At 39.2% G+C, this 19161-nt stretch overlaps 2 protein-coding genes across 5 annotated transcripts in view; one reads left to right on the top strand and one right to left on the bottom strand.

The window, feature by feature from the left end:
• Nucleotides 1–12168, top strand: FAM216A (family with sequence similarity 216 member A). 2 transcript variants are annotated; one of them, XM_036449336.2, is made up of 7 exons: nucleotides 1–623; nucleotides 3699–3739; nucleotides 5615–5736; nucleotides 8210–8339; nucleotides 8425–8608; nucleotides 9167–9249; nucleotides 10827–12168. In XM_036449336.2, the coding sequence occupies exons 1-7, from the start codon at nucleotides 532–534 to the stop codon at nucleotides 10940–10942; spliced, it is 768 nt and encodes a 255-aa protein (XP_036305229.1). In that variant the 5' UTR covers nucleotides 1–531; the 3' UTR covers nucleotides 10943–12168. The 2 variants fall into 2 exon arrangements, with proteins under 2 accessions (XP_036305229.1, XP_036305231.1); XM_036449338.2 differs by having other exon boundaries at nucleotides 3699–3733.
• The window catches only part of VPS29 (VPS29 retromer complex component), a 10336-nt gene continuing 2991 nt past the window's right edge, over nucleotides 11817–19161 (bottom strand). For all 3 annotated transcript variants that reach the window (XM_036449359.2, XM_036449357.2, XM_036449358.2), the window contains 3 exons: nucleotides 16325–16516; nucleotides 12672–12907; nucleotides 11817–12310 (listed from right to left, as the gene is read on the bottom strand). In XM_036449359.2, coding sequence (XP_036305252.1) covers nucleotides 12193–12310; nucleotides 12672–12907; nucleotides 16325–16516 — 546 coding nt within the window. In that variant the 3' untranslated portion in view covers nucleotides 11817–12192. The remainder of the gene's footprint in view (nucleotides 12311–12671; nucleotides 12908–16324; nucleotides 16517–19161) is intronic.

Consider the following 19161-nt stretch of genomic DNA (forward strand, 5'->3'; position numbering starts at 1 on the left):
CGCGCAGAGGTGGCTGGTCCAAACCCGCGGCGGTGAGACCGGGGAAGCCTGGTTGCCTTGGTGATAACTGTTTACGGATAACGGCCAGCGCTCCGCGTTCCTGCGCGGGGAGCCTGGGTCCCTGGTCTGCGTACTGATGGTTGACACCTACGGTGACATTCGAGATTTGCAAATTGGCTGAGGGTCTGGAATACTGAGGTGGAAGACACTTCCTGTTGTGGAGGGCATGTAATATTTCCTTTCCGTGACGCAACCGTTCCCCAAAAAGATGCAAACGTGCAAACAACGCGTAGTCCTCTGAAGAATTCCCGCTCCTCCCCAATGTGACTCTAGGATCGTGGACCTGCCCTCCCCGCTGTCCCGGAGCTATTCGGGGGCAGTGTCCGGAACGCCCCAGAGGAGGCTAGAACCCAGCATCCGCCTCTGCACCCCCAGTATCTCCCGACCTGACGCAAGCGTACTGACCCAGGAGGGGAAGAGGGAAAGCTTTTCCCCCCGCACACAGCTCGCGGTCCCCGCACCCGGGAGGAGATGCTCGGCCAGGGCCCGGTGTCCGCCTGGACGGACTGCAGCTCTTCCGCAGAGCCTCCGGCGGTGGCCAGGACCGAGGGTGGCGGAGGCGGGTGAGGCTGCGGGGCCCTGAGGGGTGAGGGAGGACGGGCACCGGCCGGGTCGTGATCCCCCATGTGGAGGAGGGGTTGGGAGCTGGCTGCTCCAATGCACTGGAGAGAGGGAGGCGGGGAGAACCTTTATTGTGGCCGGGATGGGAAAGAGGGAAGCCGACTCACTGTTTCAAAGGAAGGGTTTCTGAGGAGGGTTTGGGGCAATGACAACGCGGCGACTGCGACAGTCACCTGCGTGCGTCTTTCTGCCCCGAGGGGGCGCTGGGAGGCCTGCTGGGAAAGCGGCCTGGCTACCAGGCCGCTACGCAAACCCGGGTGAGAGGGGGAGGCTGCGGGGACAAGCGTCCTTGGCTCCATGGAGGGCTCCCAAGTCAACAAATCAGTTCCCTGTGTGTGACATGAGCCACCTTTATGTCAAGTGGGGATTCATAATCGTCAGTGAAACAGATGACTATGAATATTAGAAGTACTTGACATTTTCTTCACACAGTTCATTTCTTCATAAATCTGTTTTATTTGGAGCAGGGTTTTACTATTATTTCCTAATGCTGAAGACAGTTAAAGTCACTGCTGGAGGCAGTACCTCCTCATTTCTTTCATCAGTTATTCCCTAAAACAGAGAGCTGCTGGCTGTTTGCCAATGCGGCTCACAGCCACGGCGCCTGCTGCACCCAGGCCTTTTTATTATTTTTATTTTTTAATATATGGTGGATTGAAGACTTCTTAAAGATGAGATGGGGTGTTGTGTTTCTTTTCTGTTCCTCTCAGTGCTTAGTGAAGTGCTGGATCCTAGTATATCAGGAGAATGAACTAAGGAAGGAAGAAGGGAAGGAAGGAAGGAAGGAAGGAAGGGAGGGAGGGAGGAAGGGAGGAAGGGAGGGAGGAAGAGAGGGAAGGAGGATAAGCAAACAGCCATCAGCCCCTCACCCCGTCAGTGGGGGTCAGTTGAAGGTGATCAGGACAGGGGGGGGGGGGGGCAGATTGGAGTGAGCAGGCCAGCAGGGGGGCAGTTGGGAGAAAGCAGGCCAGTGGGGAGGAAGGATTGGGGAGAGCAGACCAGCAAGGGGGGCAGTTGGGGGTGAGCACACTGGCACGGGGGGAAGTTGGGGGTGATCAGGCTGGCAGAGGGGCAGTTGGTGAGCGAGCAGGCCGGCAGGTAGAATGGTTAGGGGCAATCAGGCAGGCAGGCAGGTAGGTTAGTGATTAGGAGCCAGCAGCCCCGGGTTGAGAGAGGGATATCCGACTGTCAGTTCGGGCTTGATCCCTGTAAACTAGCAGTAGGACATCCTTTGAGGCGTTCCAGATTGGAGAGGGTGCAGGTGGGGCTGAGGGACACTCTCCCACCCCCACGCACGAATTTCATGCACTGGGTCTCTAGTTAGGATATATAACCAGAATGACAAGAAAATTTGTAAGACATTCTGTCTGATAGAAGAATGAAAAGTATAAAGCAAATGCAATATTGTCCTTTTTTTTCATTTAAAATATTAGGTCTAGTAATAATTAATGTCGTTTTCTAATACTTTAAATCGAATTTATTTAAACAATACAACAAAATTTATATATATTTTATTGATTTTTTACAGAGAGGAAGGGAGAGAGATAGAGAGCTAGAAACATCGATGAGAGAGAAACATCGACCAGTTGCCTCCTGCACACCCACCGGGGATGTGCCCGCAACCAATGCACATGCCCCTGACCGGAATCGAACCTGGGACCCTTCAGTCCGCAGACCGACGCTCTACCACTGAGCCAAACCGGCTTCGGCAGTATACAACAAAATTTAATCAACAATATAGTTGCCGTTGTTTTCTACTACTTGTGCCCAACGCTCAGGAAGCATTTTAATCCCTCTGTTGTAAAATTCTTGTGATTTTGATGCAAAAAATTCGGTCAATGCATTTTGAGGCATTCTTCATTATTAAATTTTTTTCCAAGAAGAAAGTTTTGCAAAGAACGAAACAAATGGTAATCGGAAGTGGCAATATCAGGAGAATATGCAGGTTGAGGGAGAACTTCCCATTCCAACTGGCGCAGTTTTCCAGCAGTGATTCTTGCAGTATGCGGTCATGCGTTATCGTGGTGAAGAATTACGCCCTTCCGATTAATCAGCGCGGGTTCTTTTTCTCTTAAAGCTTGGGCTAACCTTTCCAATTGGGCACTATACACTGCACTTGTAATGGTTTGGTTAGATGGTAAAAGTTCATAATGAAGAATTCCTTTAAAATTCCACCAAACACACATCACTTTTTTCGCATGCAAGTCAGGTTTTGGCGTGGGCTGCGGAGCCTCATTTTTGTCCAACCATTGAGGCCAAATTAACATACAGCACCCATTCTTCATCTCCGGTAACAATTTGCTCTAAAAACGGCAAACGGTTTTGACGAGAGAGGAGCGAACTGCAAATTGTGACTCTTTGATTACGGTTGTTGTCGGTCAACTCATGAGGAACCCATTTTCCAAACTTTTGGACTTTGCCAAGTGCACGCAATTGATTGGAAATTGTTTTTTGTGAACAATTTAAAGTTGTCGCAAGCTCTTGTTGGGTAATTTGAGGATTTTGCACCAAAAGAGCTTGAAGAGCTTCTTGATCAAAATTGGACACACGGCCTCGACCACTCTTGTCATCTAACGAAAAATTTCCCTCGCGAAATTTCTCAAACCAACGCTGGCATTTTCTGGCGCTAACTGCATCTTGACCAAGAGCACTACAGATGTTTTTTGCAGCCTCACTTGCTTTTCTTCCTAATTGGAACTCGTAAAGCATGCAGTGCCGAATATGCTCTTCATCCGCCATCTTCTTAGCCCTAGTTTTGCAACAAAAACCAAACCAAACACAAACTTTTTCAAGCAAAACTTGTTAATTGCACTTCACACGTTCTGTAGATACCACGTGTTTGAAGGTTATGTCAATACAAGTCAACGCCAAGCAAGATTTTAAACGAATGTTTAAAAACGACATTAATTATTACTAGACCCGATACCTTCTTTAATGCTTGTAAAGCTGTCAGTTACTTGTCGTTACCACCTACTATTTACATCCTTTTTTTTTTTTTTTTTTTTTTTTTTTAACAGATCAGCTGGACATTCTTATTATCAGAATTCCAAAGGTACTGGTGAGTAGAGCACATAAATCAGATAATACCTATAATAACATGATTCAGAGAAGTCAATTCTGCTACAACTCTCACACAAAAGAGGTTTAAAAATAGATTTTATTAGCCTCCTTGGTGATCTTAGTCTTGAAGATTTCTCAGAGAACAATCAGCAGGTACTTTGTCTCCCATGAAGATATCTTACATCGGGTATTTTAAAAATAATCTTTCAAAATAGCAATGAATCTGAAAACTGTGTTTATAACTGATGTTGGTTGAAAAGAAGAGAACACAGATTGAAGGGAAATTTTTAAACAGAACAAACTCAAGGAACAAAATAATTCTTAATGCTGCTGTTTTCCTCTCCCTTGAAGTAAAGGATAGAGTGGCTGGAGTTGAGAGGATAAGATGCCCTCCCAAAGATGTCTCACTAATTTTGGGGAGGGAGCAATTTCAGTTCAATGATATATAAACCTGGATTCACTTTGCTTTTCCTTGGAAATTGTATAGTCCTAACAGTTACCTAAGAAAAACATACATACCTGTAAATATATAGATATAAAAATGCAGACATACATACAAATACACACACACACACACACACACACACACACACACACACACATATATATATATATATATAGTGTTGTTTTCAAATGGAATTGCTGATTCATATGGTCATTCTATGTTTAATATTTCGGAGAACTGCCACACTGTTTCTATAGCAGCTGCACATTTCACATTCCCACCAGCAATGCACAGGGTTCCAATTTATCCACATCCCTGCTAACACTTATTTTCTGTTTGGATTTTTTTCCTTTTTGATAGGCATCCTTATTGGGAATCTCCCTATGGTTTTGGTTTTGACTTCCCTAATGATTAGTGATAGTGAGCATCTTTTCATCTGCTAATTGACAATTCATGTGTCTTCTTTGGAGACATCCAAAGTCTATCCAAGTCCTTTTCCCATAGTTCAGTTAGGTTGTTTGTTGTTTCGAGTGTATTATTTTTAAATGTTTGATTTTCTGTAACGAAATGCTAACAAGCTTTTGAGCAATTAAAATTTTAGACCAGGCTATGATATGCATCTTAGAAATATTTATTAGCAGGGACACAAAAGATATACTCTTAGAGAATTAGCCCACATTTATGACGTCAATAAGGGTTTAAAATTATAAACTTGAGCCCTAGCTGGTTTTGCTCAGTGGATAGTGTTGGCCTGCGGACCAAAGGGTCCCAGATTCCATTCCAGTCAAGGGCACATGCCTGGGGATGCGGGCTTGATCCCCAGTAGGAGGTGTGCAGGAGGCAGCAGATCAATGATTTTCATCACTGATGTTTCTCTCTTTCCCTCTCTCTTCCTTTATGAAATCAATAAAATATATTTTTAAAAATAATAATAAACCTGAATGTTGAATTAGTGTTCATTTTATTGTTACAATTTCCAAATGATGATTTAAAGATCATAACAACATTTTCCAGGTGATTTTTCTATTTGTTGACAAACTAGTTAGTCTTTCATTATGCCAAAACTTAAATAACTAAATTTAAAGTTTAATATAAAAATTATAGTGGCCTTTGTTATCAATAACATTAAAAAACAAAACTGTGCTTATTTAATTCACTTTATTAAGTAAAAACTTTTAACTTAAAATCTGTTCTGCCAGTTTCATTTGTAATAGTCGAAAACTGGAAAAATCCAAATGTCCATCAACAGGTTTCTCTCTCACATCCATGTTTCTCGTTCTCTCTTGCTCTAAAAGCAATTTAAAAAAATTTTAACAGCCCATGCTATTACTCCAGAATAATCACTGACACATGTAAATACATAGACCTTAATAATTTGTTGAACTGATCTTTCTCATGAAATTCACATAATAATGTCCTTGCCTACAGATGGAATCAAAGATGGACACAAAATGAACTCACATATAGCCAAGCTCCAAGAGTTATGGAAAACTCCTCAAATTCAAACAATTCACATCCCTAAATCAATGACAGATGTGTCCTTTGTAAAGGTATGCTAACTACCTACCAATTCTTTACTTAAATACCAATACTCTTTGTATTCAGAGCTGGACTTTTTATTGAAGACTAGAGGCCCCGTGTGCACCGGTGGGATCCCTCGGCCTGGCCTTCGGGGATAGCGCTGAATCTGGCTCTCCACATCCCCTTTGGGCTCCCGGATTGCAAGAGGGCGGTTCTCAAGTGATGCATCCCAGAATCAGGCTCTCTCCTCTCTGGTTCTGGGTGCATCACCTGAGAACTGCAGCTGCCAAGTCACTGCAGCTTGGCAGCTCCTGCAGTGAGCATCTGCCCCAGGCAGTCAGTGCAAATCATAGCTACTGGATTGGAGAGTTGAACTGTTGCTTAGGCTTTTATATATATAGACAAGCTACTTAAGATAAATGATTTTCTTTTTAAAAAAAATATTTATTTTTTACAGAGAGGAAGAGAGGAGGGAGAGCTAGAAACATCTATGAGAGAGAAACATCAACCAGCTGCCTCCTGCATGGCCCTTATTGGGGAGGTGCCCACAACCAAGGTACATGCCTTTGACCGGAATTGAACTTGGGACCCTTCGGTCCATAGACCGACGCTCTATCCACTGAGCTAAACCAGTTTCAGCGAGAAATGATTTTCAACCTTTTATATCTCATGGCACACACAAACTAATTACTTAAAATTCTGTAGCACTGTAGCAGACCAAAAAATATATTTTTTGCTGATCTGACAAAAAAAAAAAAAAAAGGTATAGTTTTGATTCATTCACACCGGTCTGGTATTTTTGTGTTAGCTGTTGTCACTTTTACAATTTGACAATCTAAGGGAAGAGGTCAGGCTCTGGCAGGGTAACGCAGTTGGTTAGAGCACTGTCTGGATACGCCAAGGTTACAGGTTTGACCCTGTCACGGCACATACAAGAATCAACCAATGAATACATAAATAAGTGGAATAACAAATTTCTCTCTCTCTCTCTCTAATAAATAAATAAAAATTAAAAAAAAGAGGAAGGGGGCCAGTGCCTTCAACTAAATAATCAGATATCAAATTCTTGTGGCACACTGGTTGGAAATCACTGACTTAGAGGGTAAGGCACTGCAGAAGACAAGGCATCCAGCATATTGTGTAGGAATATATATATATATATATATATATATATATAATCTTTGGGTCAACCATGGATACTAGAATTTTATTATAGATTTTAAAAAATATTTTATTGATTTTTTACAGAGAGGAAGGGAGAGAGAGAGCTAGAAACATCGATGAGAGAGAAACATCGACCAGCTGCCTTTGTACATGCCCTTGATCGAAATCAAACCTGGAACCTTTCAGTCTGCAGACTGACGCTCTACCGCTGAGCCACACCGGTTTCGGCTTATTATAGATTTCTTATCATAAGAGTTCTTTCAGGGCTTTATGGCCTTCAGATTTTATGTACCTTTATGTAGGAAACTCAATGCCTCAAACATGAAGACACTTGAGGAAAGTTCTATTCTAGAGATAGAAATCCAACCTCATAAAGATTTTTCTCAAAGACTACAAAATTAGAAGGAAGTAAATTGCAATAGCCTTAATACAACTATTGTCCAATATTACCCATTAAAAATTATAGCTGGCAGGGTAGCCTCTCCAGAGCAACACAAATTAGGCTTACTAAAGATTTGTGCCAACTGGTAGTTTTCAGGCCAACCTTTTGAATTTCCTCTGGATTATTACCTATCCAGTTCAGTAAATCCTGTGTGTGTGTGTGTGTGTATACAAGTGCGCACGTGCAGGGCACATAGGTAGTGGAGTCTTGCATTTTAGGTAAGTGTTAACTTCTAAAATCAGCAAATACAGTGAAAATATTAGTCAAAATTACTTATATCAGAGCCCATCAGACTATCCCTCCATCTGTCCAACTCAGTTATCCTTATGGTTCTAGAAAAGACTTAGTTTTTTTTTGTTGTTTGTTTGTTTGTTTTAGTTAAACTAAGTAGAGTAATTGGGTTGCTTTTAGATACTATTGATACTTTATATAAAGGTGAGATGCTCATATTCACTGAGAGGCTCATGGGAATTAAGACTCACTGATTGGGGTGGTGAACATACAAAACAATACACAGATGATGTGTTATAGAATTGTACACCTGAAACCTATATCATTTTATTAACCAATGTCACCCCAATAAAGCCAATTAAAAAAAAGCACCACACACATACACGCACACACATACACCCCAAAACAGCCTCAATGTCATAACAGTGGATTCATATTTTCCTCACTCTTCTAGGGCATTGGCCCTCAAACCTCATTGAGCATCTGAATCACTTGAGTGGAAATGGCAAGCAGAGTCACATGTGCTATTTAAATGGCCATTTCTTTCTCTCTCTTCTTGGCCAAATTAATAGTTGAATTTGCTTAAGTAAAACGTACAGGTGATACACTCTGCTAAACATTCATCCTTTCAGATAAACGCCTATAAATCTTGTTCTGTCTTTTAGCATCCAGACCCCACCATAGGCCAGAAGCATTATCTGTGCAGCACTGATAAGATCTGTAATGTGAACTATCTGAGGGTGTTAATGAAGAGGCAGTACATGCATATGATCCAGCACAACTCTCACAAGCCAGGCAGGTGCACCTGCAATTAGTTTCTTACTAGTTGTCACAAGAAAAGAGAGGGTCGGTCCTCTAACTGAAGTGATTTCTATGACAGGCGTCCTCACTCATCACAGGAGCCACCTCAGTTCTCATCACTCCCAGAAGCAGCATTACCCCTGCACTACGTGGCGACACCAACTGGAGAGAGGGGACTCGGTGCCTTCCAACATCGCAGCGGCATCTGCACCTGAAATGATCATACAGCATTCCCTTTGGCGACCCGTGAGAAACAAAGGAAGGTCTGCTTCTTATTGTTTAAAAAGAGGAAAATGTACCCCAATTTCATTTGAAGGGTAGCAAAATGATATTAAAACTTATGTTCCCTATTATGTTGACCTTTGCTAAGTTCAAAAGCGGCTGGACAAAAAACACAAAAGGATGTTCTTACAGTCCCTTTATTGAGCTGACTGGGATATGCCACATCTTTTAGAACTTATTTCGTGGAATTGTCAACATTTCTTGGTCAGCTAGAGATATGGAAGACTGCCCTTTTCAGTGATTCCCATTCAAATTCAAAATAATGCAAACACTTCCAAAAGGAGAAGCATATGGTTGCTTCTGCACAGGGAAATAGTATGAACAAAAAAGGAGGGAAAATGAGATAAGAAGCCTAATTATTCAACCTGCATAATAGTTAGCTTTGCATTTCAGGGTTAATAAATCACAGGAGAATTCAGGAGGTGAAAGGGCTCTTTGGTGATGCTGGCAGCTTAACAGAGACTCTGTATAGCCTTCCACAGTCATTAGGCAGCTGTTCACTTTGCTGGTTGTGATTAAGATGCTTTTTTTTCTTATAGCTTAAAAACCGGATATGTGTCTAAAACAAGATGTAAGTCGCTGAAGATTTTTAGAAAACCAGGCAGACTGTTCATGCAATCAGGTAAATATAGAATTTGAAAAACAGGCATTTTTAAATACTTAATGCTTAAAAAATAATTAAACTCAATATAGATTAATTTATATTACAGAACCCATTGAAAATTTAGAATGTGATTTGCTTGTACTGCTCCAAATAAAACTAAACATGAATATATTTCTGCTTTCATTTAAAAGAACACACTGCTCAGAAGAGTAAGATTCAAAATATTTCTAATTATAAATTAAGATATAATGTTACCCAGCTGGCATGGCTCAGTGGTTGAATGTCCCCCTATGAACTAGAAGGTCACAGTTCGATTCCCAGTCAGGGCACATGCCCGGGTTTCAGGCTCAATCCCCAGTGTGGGATGTACAGGAGGCAGCTAATCGATGATTCTCTTATCTCTGATGTTTCTATCTCTCTCTCCCTCTTCCTTCTCTGAAATCATAAAAAAAATATATATTTTTTAAAAGGTATAATATCAAGGTTAGAGACTTAACAGAATTTATCATATCAGAACTCAGATTCACAAAAACATGCCTTTTTCCAAGCCTAGCACTTGCTTTATGAGGTAGTGCCATTTTTTTTGAAGGATAACATAGTTTGTATTGCATCAAATAGTTTACAAAGGGCTATTATCACCAATACCATTTTAATACTACTCAACAAACCAGTGGAAGCAAGCCAAGCAGGTGACAGAGCAACTCAGACAAATCTAGACTTGGGAAGGATCGGCATAAAGGATCCTTCTACAATTACGGAATAGCACAAATGAAGAAAACAAAGGGAGAAGAAAGACCAAATGCTCAGAAGTATTCCTCAGAATTGATAAATGGAAAGGATTAAGTGGAAGTTACATCATTTCCTAGTTACTACCACAGTGTGACAGTACCACTTAGCTCTGCTGTAAATACCATACTATGCCTATCTAAGAATTGAAGGAAACTGTAGGGATAAAGGCAAGTCTGGTTCCAAAAAGAACAGCTGGAGAAAACCCCAGGCAAAGGAAAGATCCCTGTGGTTCCTAAGAGAAGAGAGATAAGAAGGAACTTAAGATGGAGAGTGCTGAAACTAATTTCTCTCTAACCAATAGATTTTAAAAATAAAAGGCGCTGGCTGGAGGTAGACTGAGGCAGGGGAAAAATAGAAATGTCTGTAATAGTGTTAACAATAAAAATAAAGTTACAAAGCAAATGAAAAATAGAACTTAGTAACAGAATTTACTGTACTATTGTACATTAAATTGGCTAGAATACAGCACTGGCTATCTTTAACATTAAAAAATAAATTTTTATTGAATTGAGAGGAAGGGAGAGGGAGAGAAAGATAAAACTATCAATGATGAGAATATACCCTGACCAGAATCCAACTGTGATCTTCTGGCCGAGCAGTATTGAGTGTATTATTTTTAAAAGTAAAAGATTTGGGGGAAAGGGGAGTTAAGTTTTGAAAATGTAAGCTATCTGTTTTTGCTAAAGGTTTATTAATAAGGTAGGTCATTTTGAAGGTTGTTCTTATATACAAATCTCAATTTTTAGGATGAAATACGATTTTGTTTCCAAAACAGACATTATAAACTCTTTTTCTTATGTCTTTAGTTTCTACAAATGATTTTGAATCATACACCAATGAAGAAATAAAGGAAGATTTACTAAGTAAGTGTATGCAATCAATGTCAATTGAAGAACAGGGAGAACATCTGATGTTAACTTGACAGTCTTGTCTTATATATTGATAATGTGCCAAAGGTAGGGGTAGGGTTTGTGAATTGTGTCCTCTCTACATTTAGGATGATACTGTTATTTACCATTAAGTCATTAAGTAATTTTGGTTTGTTCAGAAACATTTAAACTATGTAATTGGTTTGATGTAGTTCCATGTTCCAATGTTATTTGTGTAATAAAGTCTCTGTGTAAATATATGCTTTTATTTCTAGCTAGATACAATTAAAATTTTTGTCACTTAAAATTGAATTATTTTTTCTTTAAATCTGACAACAACATTGTATAATTTTCTCTGTGTTTACAATAAGTCCTAAAACAGCAACATTAGAATATCTGACAAATATTTTCTTGATTGGGCAGAGGGAAAGTCTTGAAATATCCTAATATGGCATAGCATTTAATAGAGATAACACCCAGGATTGCAAAATGATGCTTAATAAATATTTGCTGCTTGAATACAACTGAAAAATGGAAATGTCAGTTTGCCCTATTTTATGAAAATTGCTACACAAACACTTGGCCTCTCAAACTAGATTAAGTTGGGGGTGGTTGTACTAATAAGAGGATTCTTTAAGTATATATTCATTCTAGGTTGCTTCCCTTCTAAACATTAGTGTTAAAAAATTTTTTTTGTTAAAACTTGAAAAATGGGGCAATTTAAAGCAACTGTTTGAAGGATCTCTCCTGATTTAATATGTCCATATGGCATATTATTTAGAAAATGAAATCAGAGTCCAACATTATGACCCAGAATATTCTAAGAAATGAGAGAACTCTAAAAAGTCAACTTTAATGCTTGTCCACAGTTTCATTTAGTCTCTCATTTTTATGGCTTTTAAAAATTAAAACAGATTATCAAGAAAGTATAAATGAAAGGCAACTTTATTTCTGGAGAAGAGAAAAATGTATACAAGAAAGTCCAGATTCTTTTCTCTCATGCACTACTTTTATAATAAAGTTCTAAATATCATCTTTGAAGATATTTACAATGATAAGTTTTTCTTAACATGTAACCATTTACTGTGGGGGGACATTTTTTCATAGAAATCATATACTTAAACTAAATAAATTCTTATAGTTTACAAGAAGCTTAGACATTGTATTAACAGAAGACGATATATTTTACTGAAAAATATTATAAAAGTGATACGATTTTGTGGCTCTTAAATGTTTAATTACTTGATTTGAACAGGGGAATTAATAAGAAACAACAACAGAAAAAATCAAGACAGGCCTGGCTTCATGATTTTTTGTATTCGATTCGTTCTACTTTCACATCATCTCCAATTAGCTGATACACATAAGTGACAACTGTAGAAGCCTGGATATCCATCAACACAAATGAAGGAATAATGTTTCTGGAAGGAGATATAAAGAATGTCAGTGTTTTGTACTAAAAAGCCACAGCACTATAAATTTCTATTTTTTTTAATTAATTTATTTATTTTTTAATATATTTTAATGATTTTTTTTTGCCCCCCTCCCTCCCTCCCTCCCACATATCCCCTCCCTCCCCAGAGTTAAATTTCTATTTAATATGACAATTTGGATTCAAGGAGAAATCTGATTGTTAAATATTAAAAAGAATAATCACCAAAAGAATATGGCCAGAAAGGCTATAATTATTTAAATGATTACATTTCTCTTTTATGAAATGTCATACAAGCAATTATTAAATTTATAACCCCCCCCTAAATTCACAAATTCCATACTACTCACGTTTCCAAGGCATTATATGCTCCAGTGGCGGAACCTGGGTTAATGTAGAATTTATTTTCATGCTCAAATGCTTCAAATTTGTGTGTGTGTCCTGAGATAAGAATGTCCACATCAAACTGCCTCTGCAACAGGGCTAGGCTGGCCATATCTCCCCATGGAATAACTTGATGTCCATGGATCAAACCAATTTTGAACTGCCCAACAGTCACAACTTTCTGTTCTGGGTAATTCAGATTCTAAAATAGAAACAGACATACTCTTGTTTAAAAAAACAACCTGCTTTTAAATATTCAGTCTCATATGGGATGTTTTCCTCCACAACCAGCACATTTATTAATTTTTAAAAATATATTTTATTGATTTTACACAAAGAGGAATTGAGAGGGATAGAGAGTTAGAAACGTCGATGAGAGAGAAACATCGACCAGCTGCCTCTTGCACCCCCGCCAAGGGGGATGTGCCCGCAACCAAGGTACATGCCCTTGACCGGAATCGAACCCGGGACCTTTCAGTCCGCAGGCCGACGCTCTATCCACTGAGCCAAACCGGTCCTGGCCAGCACATTTATTAAATATGATTTCTCCTTAGTCTCTAAGGCTGCAACTATGCACATAACTGAAATTTCTCATGCAATACCTTCTTGTGTTTATTTTTATAGAGTATGAATTCTTTTGGGCGTGCTGTAGAAAATGATTATCCCACCAAATTTCTGGGTTTCTTCTACCTAAGAATCCTAGGCATATGGCCTGTACACAGGCTTTAAGTTATATAGATGGCTTAAAGTAATTTAAAATACATAGTACTGCCCTAACCGGTTTGGCTTATTGGATAGAACGTTGGCCTGAGGATTGAAGGGTCCCAGGTTTGATTCTGTTCAAAGGCATGTACCTTGATTTCAGGCACATTCCCAGTAAGGGTGTGCAGGAGGCAGCTGATTAATGTTTCTTTCTCATTGATGTTTTTAACTTTCTCTCCCCCTCCCTTCCTCTCTGTAAAAAAATCAATAAAATATATTTAAAAATAATAATGATTCACGCCGAAACCGGTTTGGCTCAGCGGCAGAGCGGTCTGTGGACTGAAAGGTCCCAGGTTCGATTCCGGTCAAGGGCATGTACGTTGGTTGCGGGCACATCCCCAGTAGGGGGTGTGCAAGAGGCAGCTGGTCGATGTTTCTCTCTCATTGATGTTTCTAGCTTTCTATCTCTCTCCCTTCCTCTCTGTGAAAAATCAATAAAATATATTTTTTAAAAAATAATAATAATAAATTAAAAAATACATAGTACTTAGTATGAACCAGGCACTACTCTAAGGGCTTTATAAATAACAACCTACCTAATGCTTACAAACAATCCTAATGCTTACAACAATCCTGGTGGGTGTGGCTCAGTGGTTGAGTAACATATGAACCAGGAGATCACAGTTCCATTCCTGGTGGGGGCATAGGCTCAGGTTGAGGGCTCGATTCCTAGTGTGGAGCATGCAAGAAGCGCGCGCGCGCGCTCTCTCTCTCTCTCTCTCTCAATCTCTCTCTCTCTCTCTCTCTCTCTCTCTCTCTCTCTCTCTCTCTCTCTCTCTCTCCTTTTCCCTTCCTCTCTGAAATAAATAAAAATATATCTAAGGGGGGGGGGGGAACCCCTAAGAGGTAGATTCTATTCTGACCCCATTTTATGGATGAAAAAAATGAAGGCATGGAGAGGTTAAAATAACCTGCCCAAAGTCACACATTAGTAAGTGGTTGAACTACCAGGGTTTGGTAGCATGGCTCTAGGGTCTGTGACTTGAGCAAATTTGTAGCAAAAACTTGAATTCTTGCTACTGAAACTGTTTTTATTATTATTTTTTGTTAATCCTCACCCGAGGATAATTTTTAAAAATATATATTAATATATTTTATTGATTTTCTACAGAGAGAAAGGGAGAGGGATAGAAAGCCAGAAACATCGATGAGAGAAAAACATCGACCAGCTGCCTCCTACACATCCCCTACCGGGGATGTGCTCGCAACCAATGTACATGCCCTTGACCGGAATCGAACCGGGGACTTTTCAGTCCACAGACCAACGCTCTATCCACTGAGCCAAACTGGTTTCAGCACCCGAGGATAATTTTCCATTGATCTTTTAGAGAAAGACAGAAATGTCGATGTGAGAGAAATACATCAATTGGTTGCCTCCTGCATACACCCTGACCAGGATTGGGGCTAGGGAAGAGCCTGCAACCAAGGTACATGCCCTTGACCTGAATCAAACCCAAGACCCTTTGGTCTGCAGGCCAATGCTCTACTGAGCCAAACTGGCTAGGATTAAAACTATTTTTCGTAAAACACATGCCGGGACCGGTTTGGCTCAGTGGATAGAGCATCGGCCTGCGGACTGAAAGGTCCCGGGTTCGATTCCGGTCAGGGGCATGTACATTGGTTGCAGGCACGTCCTTGGTGGAGGGTGTGCAAGAGGCAGCTGATCGATGATTCTCTCTCATCAATGTTTCTAACTCTCTATCCCTCTCTCTTCCTCTCTGTGAAAAATCAATAAAATACATTAAAAACAAAACAAACAAAAAAAACCTATTTTTAGTAAAACACAAACAGAACTCCTAATGTTTTTAACAAACCAGACCTATATTCTAATTATTGACAAGAAGTTTGCCCCTTCCCTTCTCATTCCTGTCTCTCACCTCTGTGCAACCTCTAGTTTACCCAAACTTTTAAAAATCTACTAAAAACAACAACACTATGGTCATTCAGTTTGATATAAAGAGCCCCATTAAAAAGCAACAATGAAGTTAAATAATTTAGGAAACAATTTATATTAAATACAAAATAAATTTTTCAGACTCAGATTTTTAATTTAAAATCATACACTGTTAGTACTGGCAGGGGTTTTAAAAATCGTCTATTCCAATCTATTACACAGAAGGAAACTAATGCCAGAAAGAGGATGTAATGTGCCTAAAATCTCATTGATAATTAATGGGCAAAGTTGGAACCCCAGGATTTCTAACATTTTTTTCGTTTTGAAAGTCAAATGTACTGAGGAATAATTTACATAAGAGTAAAATTACCCTTTTTAGTATATAATTCAAGGTGTTTTGACAAATGCATACAGTCAAATAAGCACCACCACAATCAAGATATAGAACAAGTCTATGACCTCCTCAAAACTTCCTCCTGCCAGTACTTTAGAGTTAACCCTGGTGACCGAGAGCCATGGCAGGATCTTCAACAGATCAGAGATGTGAACTTCACTTAAAAAGATCACTCTGCTACTTGGAGAACAAACTGGAGGGAGGAAGGGTAGAATCAGGAAGTGGGAAAATAGGAAAGTGATGTGGTCCTTGGAAAACGGTAATGAGGTGAGGATGGTGGTAAGAAGTTCATAACAAAAACTTTATAAACTAAATGATAGTTCTACAAAAAATAGTGACAAAACTACTTTTACTCCGTATCAATTTAGTTAGAACAAGTATTTAATATATTTATTGAGCAATCTAAAATTCAGTGATTTTCAAACAGGAAGGAAGGGTATATATAGTAATTTTATATTTGGGTGGAGGGAGAAGAGATCTTAATAGGTGAGAAACTAGTCTAAAGGATAAAGCTTTATACATGAAAATCAAGAAAAGGAAATATGGCAAAAGAAATGGAAATACATCACCTCATCGAAATCGCCTCTCACAATATGAACATCGCCGGCGAGAGTCTTGAGATAGTCATAGCTCTCTTTGGTGCAAAGGTTTCCAGTGCAGAGAATGTGCTGAATCTTCCCTGGCACCAGCAGCTTTTTGAACTTAGCGGGCAAACTGTTGCACCGGTGTGGGATGTGCAGGTCTCCTAATACCAACACCAACTTCAAAGTGTCAAGGTGAGACAAGGTATAATGTTAAACATTGTGTCAAAGCAAGATGCTCTCTTCCAATAACCCTCTTTTGAATTAAACTAATCAGAGATCCCAGGACACAAAGGAGCAGAGGTTATTCATACAGTTCCTTATCAAAACCATTTAAACAAACACACATAGCACATATGATAACGCAGCGTTTTTCAACCGCTGTTCCGCAGCACACTGAGATGTTGCCTGGTGTGCCGTAGGTGCAGACAAGAATTTTATACTATTTTGTTAATATTTCATAATAAAGTAATTATAAAATACTTTCTTTGTGTTTATTTGATTCCTATTCAAGAGAATTACTTTATATATAGTCAATATAGGCACAGAGTTAAATTTTTTAACATTTTCTAATGGTGGTGTGCCTCGTGATTTTTTTCATGAAACAAGTGTGCCTTTGCCCAAAAAAGGTTGAAAAACACTGTGATAACGTACCCTGTTCTTAAAATCTCGTGTATTGATTCCAGTACACCAGAAAGTTGTAGGTATGATTCCCAGCCAGGACACATACCTAGGTTGCCAGTTTGATCTCAGGTTGGAGGCAACCGATCAATGTCTCTCTCTCTCACATGGATGTTTCTCTCTCACATTGATGTTTTTCCCTCCTTCCCTACTTCTCTCCTTTACTTTCTCTAAACATATCCCAGGGTGAAGATTAAAAAAAAAAAAAAAAAAAAAGTAATGATGGTGAAAAAAATTAATTCTATAATTTATGTTTACTAGCCTGACAACTATTTGGAGGAATAATAGCCAAAATTTACAATACTTGCTACTTAAAACTATTAGCTACGCATTACAGAGGAATAAAAACAACCTATGTTTCACAAAGTTTCAATGGGAAAATTGTGTACTTTTCAATTATAATCTTTATCTTCTCATTCATTAGAAATCCTCATGTCATATATTCATTGTCTAGATTAAATTGCCTATGTGCCTTCTGTTTAATTTCCAAACTTAAAATAACATTTCACAATCTTTCATGTGCATTAGAGCATTAAAAAAAGTCAGCTAAATAAGTGATGACTTTAGTAGGAAGTGGTTTAGAGTTGCAACTGTCTCAGATGACAAAAAAAATTTACACTTTAAAGAATAAAAATTTCAATCCTATAAAATTTTAATGATTTTACATGTAAATATTATTTAACTAAGTCACTTAATATTTAAAGAGGTCATCCTATCCTATATAATCAAAGCCTAATAATATGCTGTGTCCAACTTTCATTCTACCATTCAACCAGTCGCTATGACGTGCACTGACCACCAGGGGGCAGACGCTCCAACCCGTAGCTTCACGTGCTGCTGGGGTCCAGCCCACCAGGACTGGGCAAGCCGGACAGACACATCCTGGAGCCCTCCTGTGGTCCCTACCCAGGCCCGGATCTTGCACTGGTGGAGTCCCTTGGCCTGGCCTGCGCCCTCTTACAATTCATGACTCCTCGGGGGGATGTCAGAAAGCCAATTTCCGCCCGATCCCAGCAGGCCCCCTATGGTGCCTCTAGTTTAAAAATATCTGCCCTCCAAAGGACAATTATTTCATGTTGATTAGTATAAGCACCTTCATTCTATGACAGCACGTTTTCCCACACAGACATCCCATCCATAAATGTACATGCCCTTTAACTGCTTTTTAAAAAGGTATGACTATTTCTTACTATCAAAGAAAACATTAAATATCTAAAATAAGATAAAACAAAATAGTTGTAAATTGAAATTAATCAAAAATAAAATGTGCAAAATGAAAATTATTAAGCTTGATTCATTTTGCAGCAAATATCAAAATGATTACAAAGGAAAGGAACTATTCAGGATGTAGAGTAACTGCAGTAAAATTAGAGCACTTTAAAAGAAGTTGTTAAATAAATTTCTTAAGACTAGATTCAGCTGGTATTTGCTCAAGGACTTACATTGCTTCAATTCAGATGGCTAAAATATCTGTAAAACTAAAAGCACCATGAAGTTTTGACCTTCATTGGTAATGAGTATAAAAGTACCTAGAGATTTAACAATCTTCATCTTTAGAGGGAGATCCCTTCAGATATGTCTTGAAGTGCATAGTTAACATGGGAAGCTGGCATTTAAGAAAAAGGTAAAAAGATATCCTTATTAAAAAAAATTAAGAATCTCAAACTCATAAAGGGTATATGTCTATAACAGATTGAAAATGTTTGGGACTGCCCTAGGTGGTTTGGCTCAGTTGATAGAGCAATGGCCTGGTGACTGAAGGGTCCCAGGTTTGATTCTGGTTAAGGGCACTTGCTCGGTTTTCAGACTCAATCCCATTGGGGGCGTGTGGGAGGCAGCCGATTAATTATTTCCTCCCATCATTGATGTTTCTATCTCTTTCTCCCTCTCCCTTTTTATTGGAAAACCAATAAAAATATATATTTAAAAAATATATACATAGGCCTAACTGGTTTGGCTCAGTGGATAGAGCATAGGCCCGCGGACTGAAAGGTCCCAGGTTCAATTCCGGTCAAGGGCATGTACCTTGGTTGAGTGCACATCCCCAGAAGGAGGTGTGCAGGAGGCAGCTGATCGATGTTTCTAACTATCTCTCTTCCTTCCTCTCTGTAAAAAGTCAATAAAAAAATATTTAAAAAAAAATA

This window comes from Pipistrellus kuhlii, unplaced genomic scaffold, assembly GCF_014108245.1.
Source record: "Pipistrellus kuhlii isolate mPipKuh1 unplaced genomic scaffold, mPipKuh1.p scaffold_m20_p_20, whole genome shotgun sequence".
NCBI lineage: Eukaryota > Metazoa > Chordata > Mammalia > Chiroptera > Vespertilionidae > Pipistrellus > Pipistrellus kuhlii.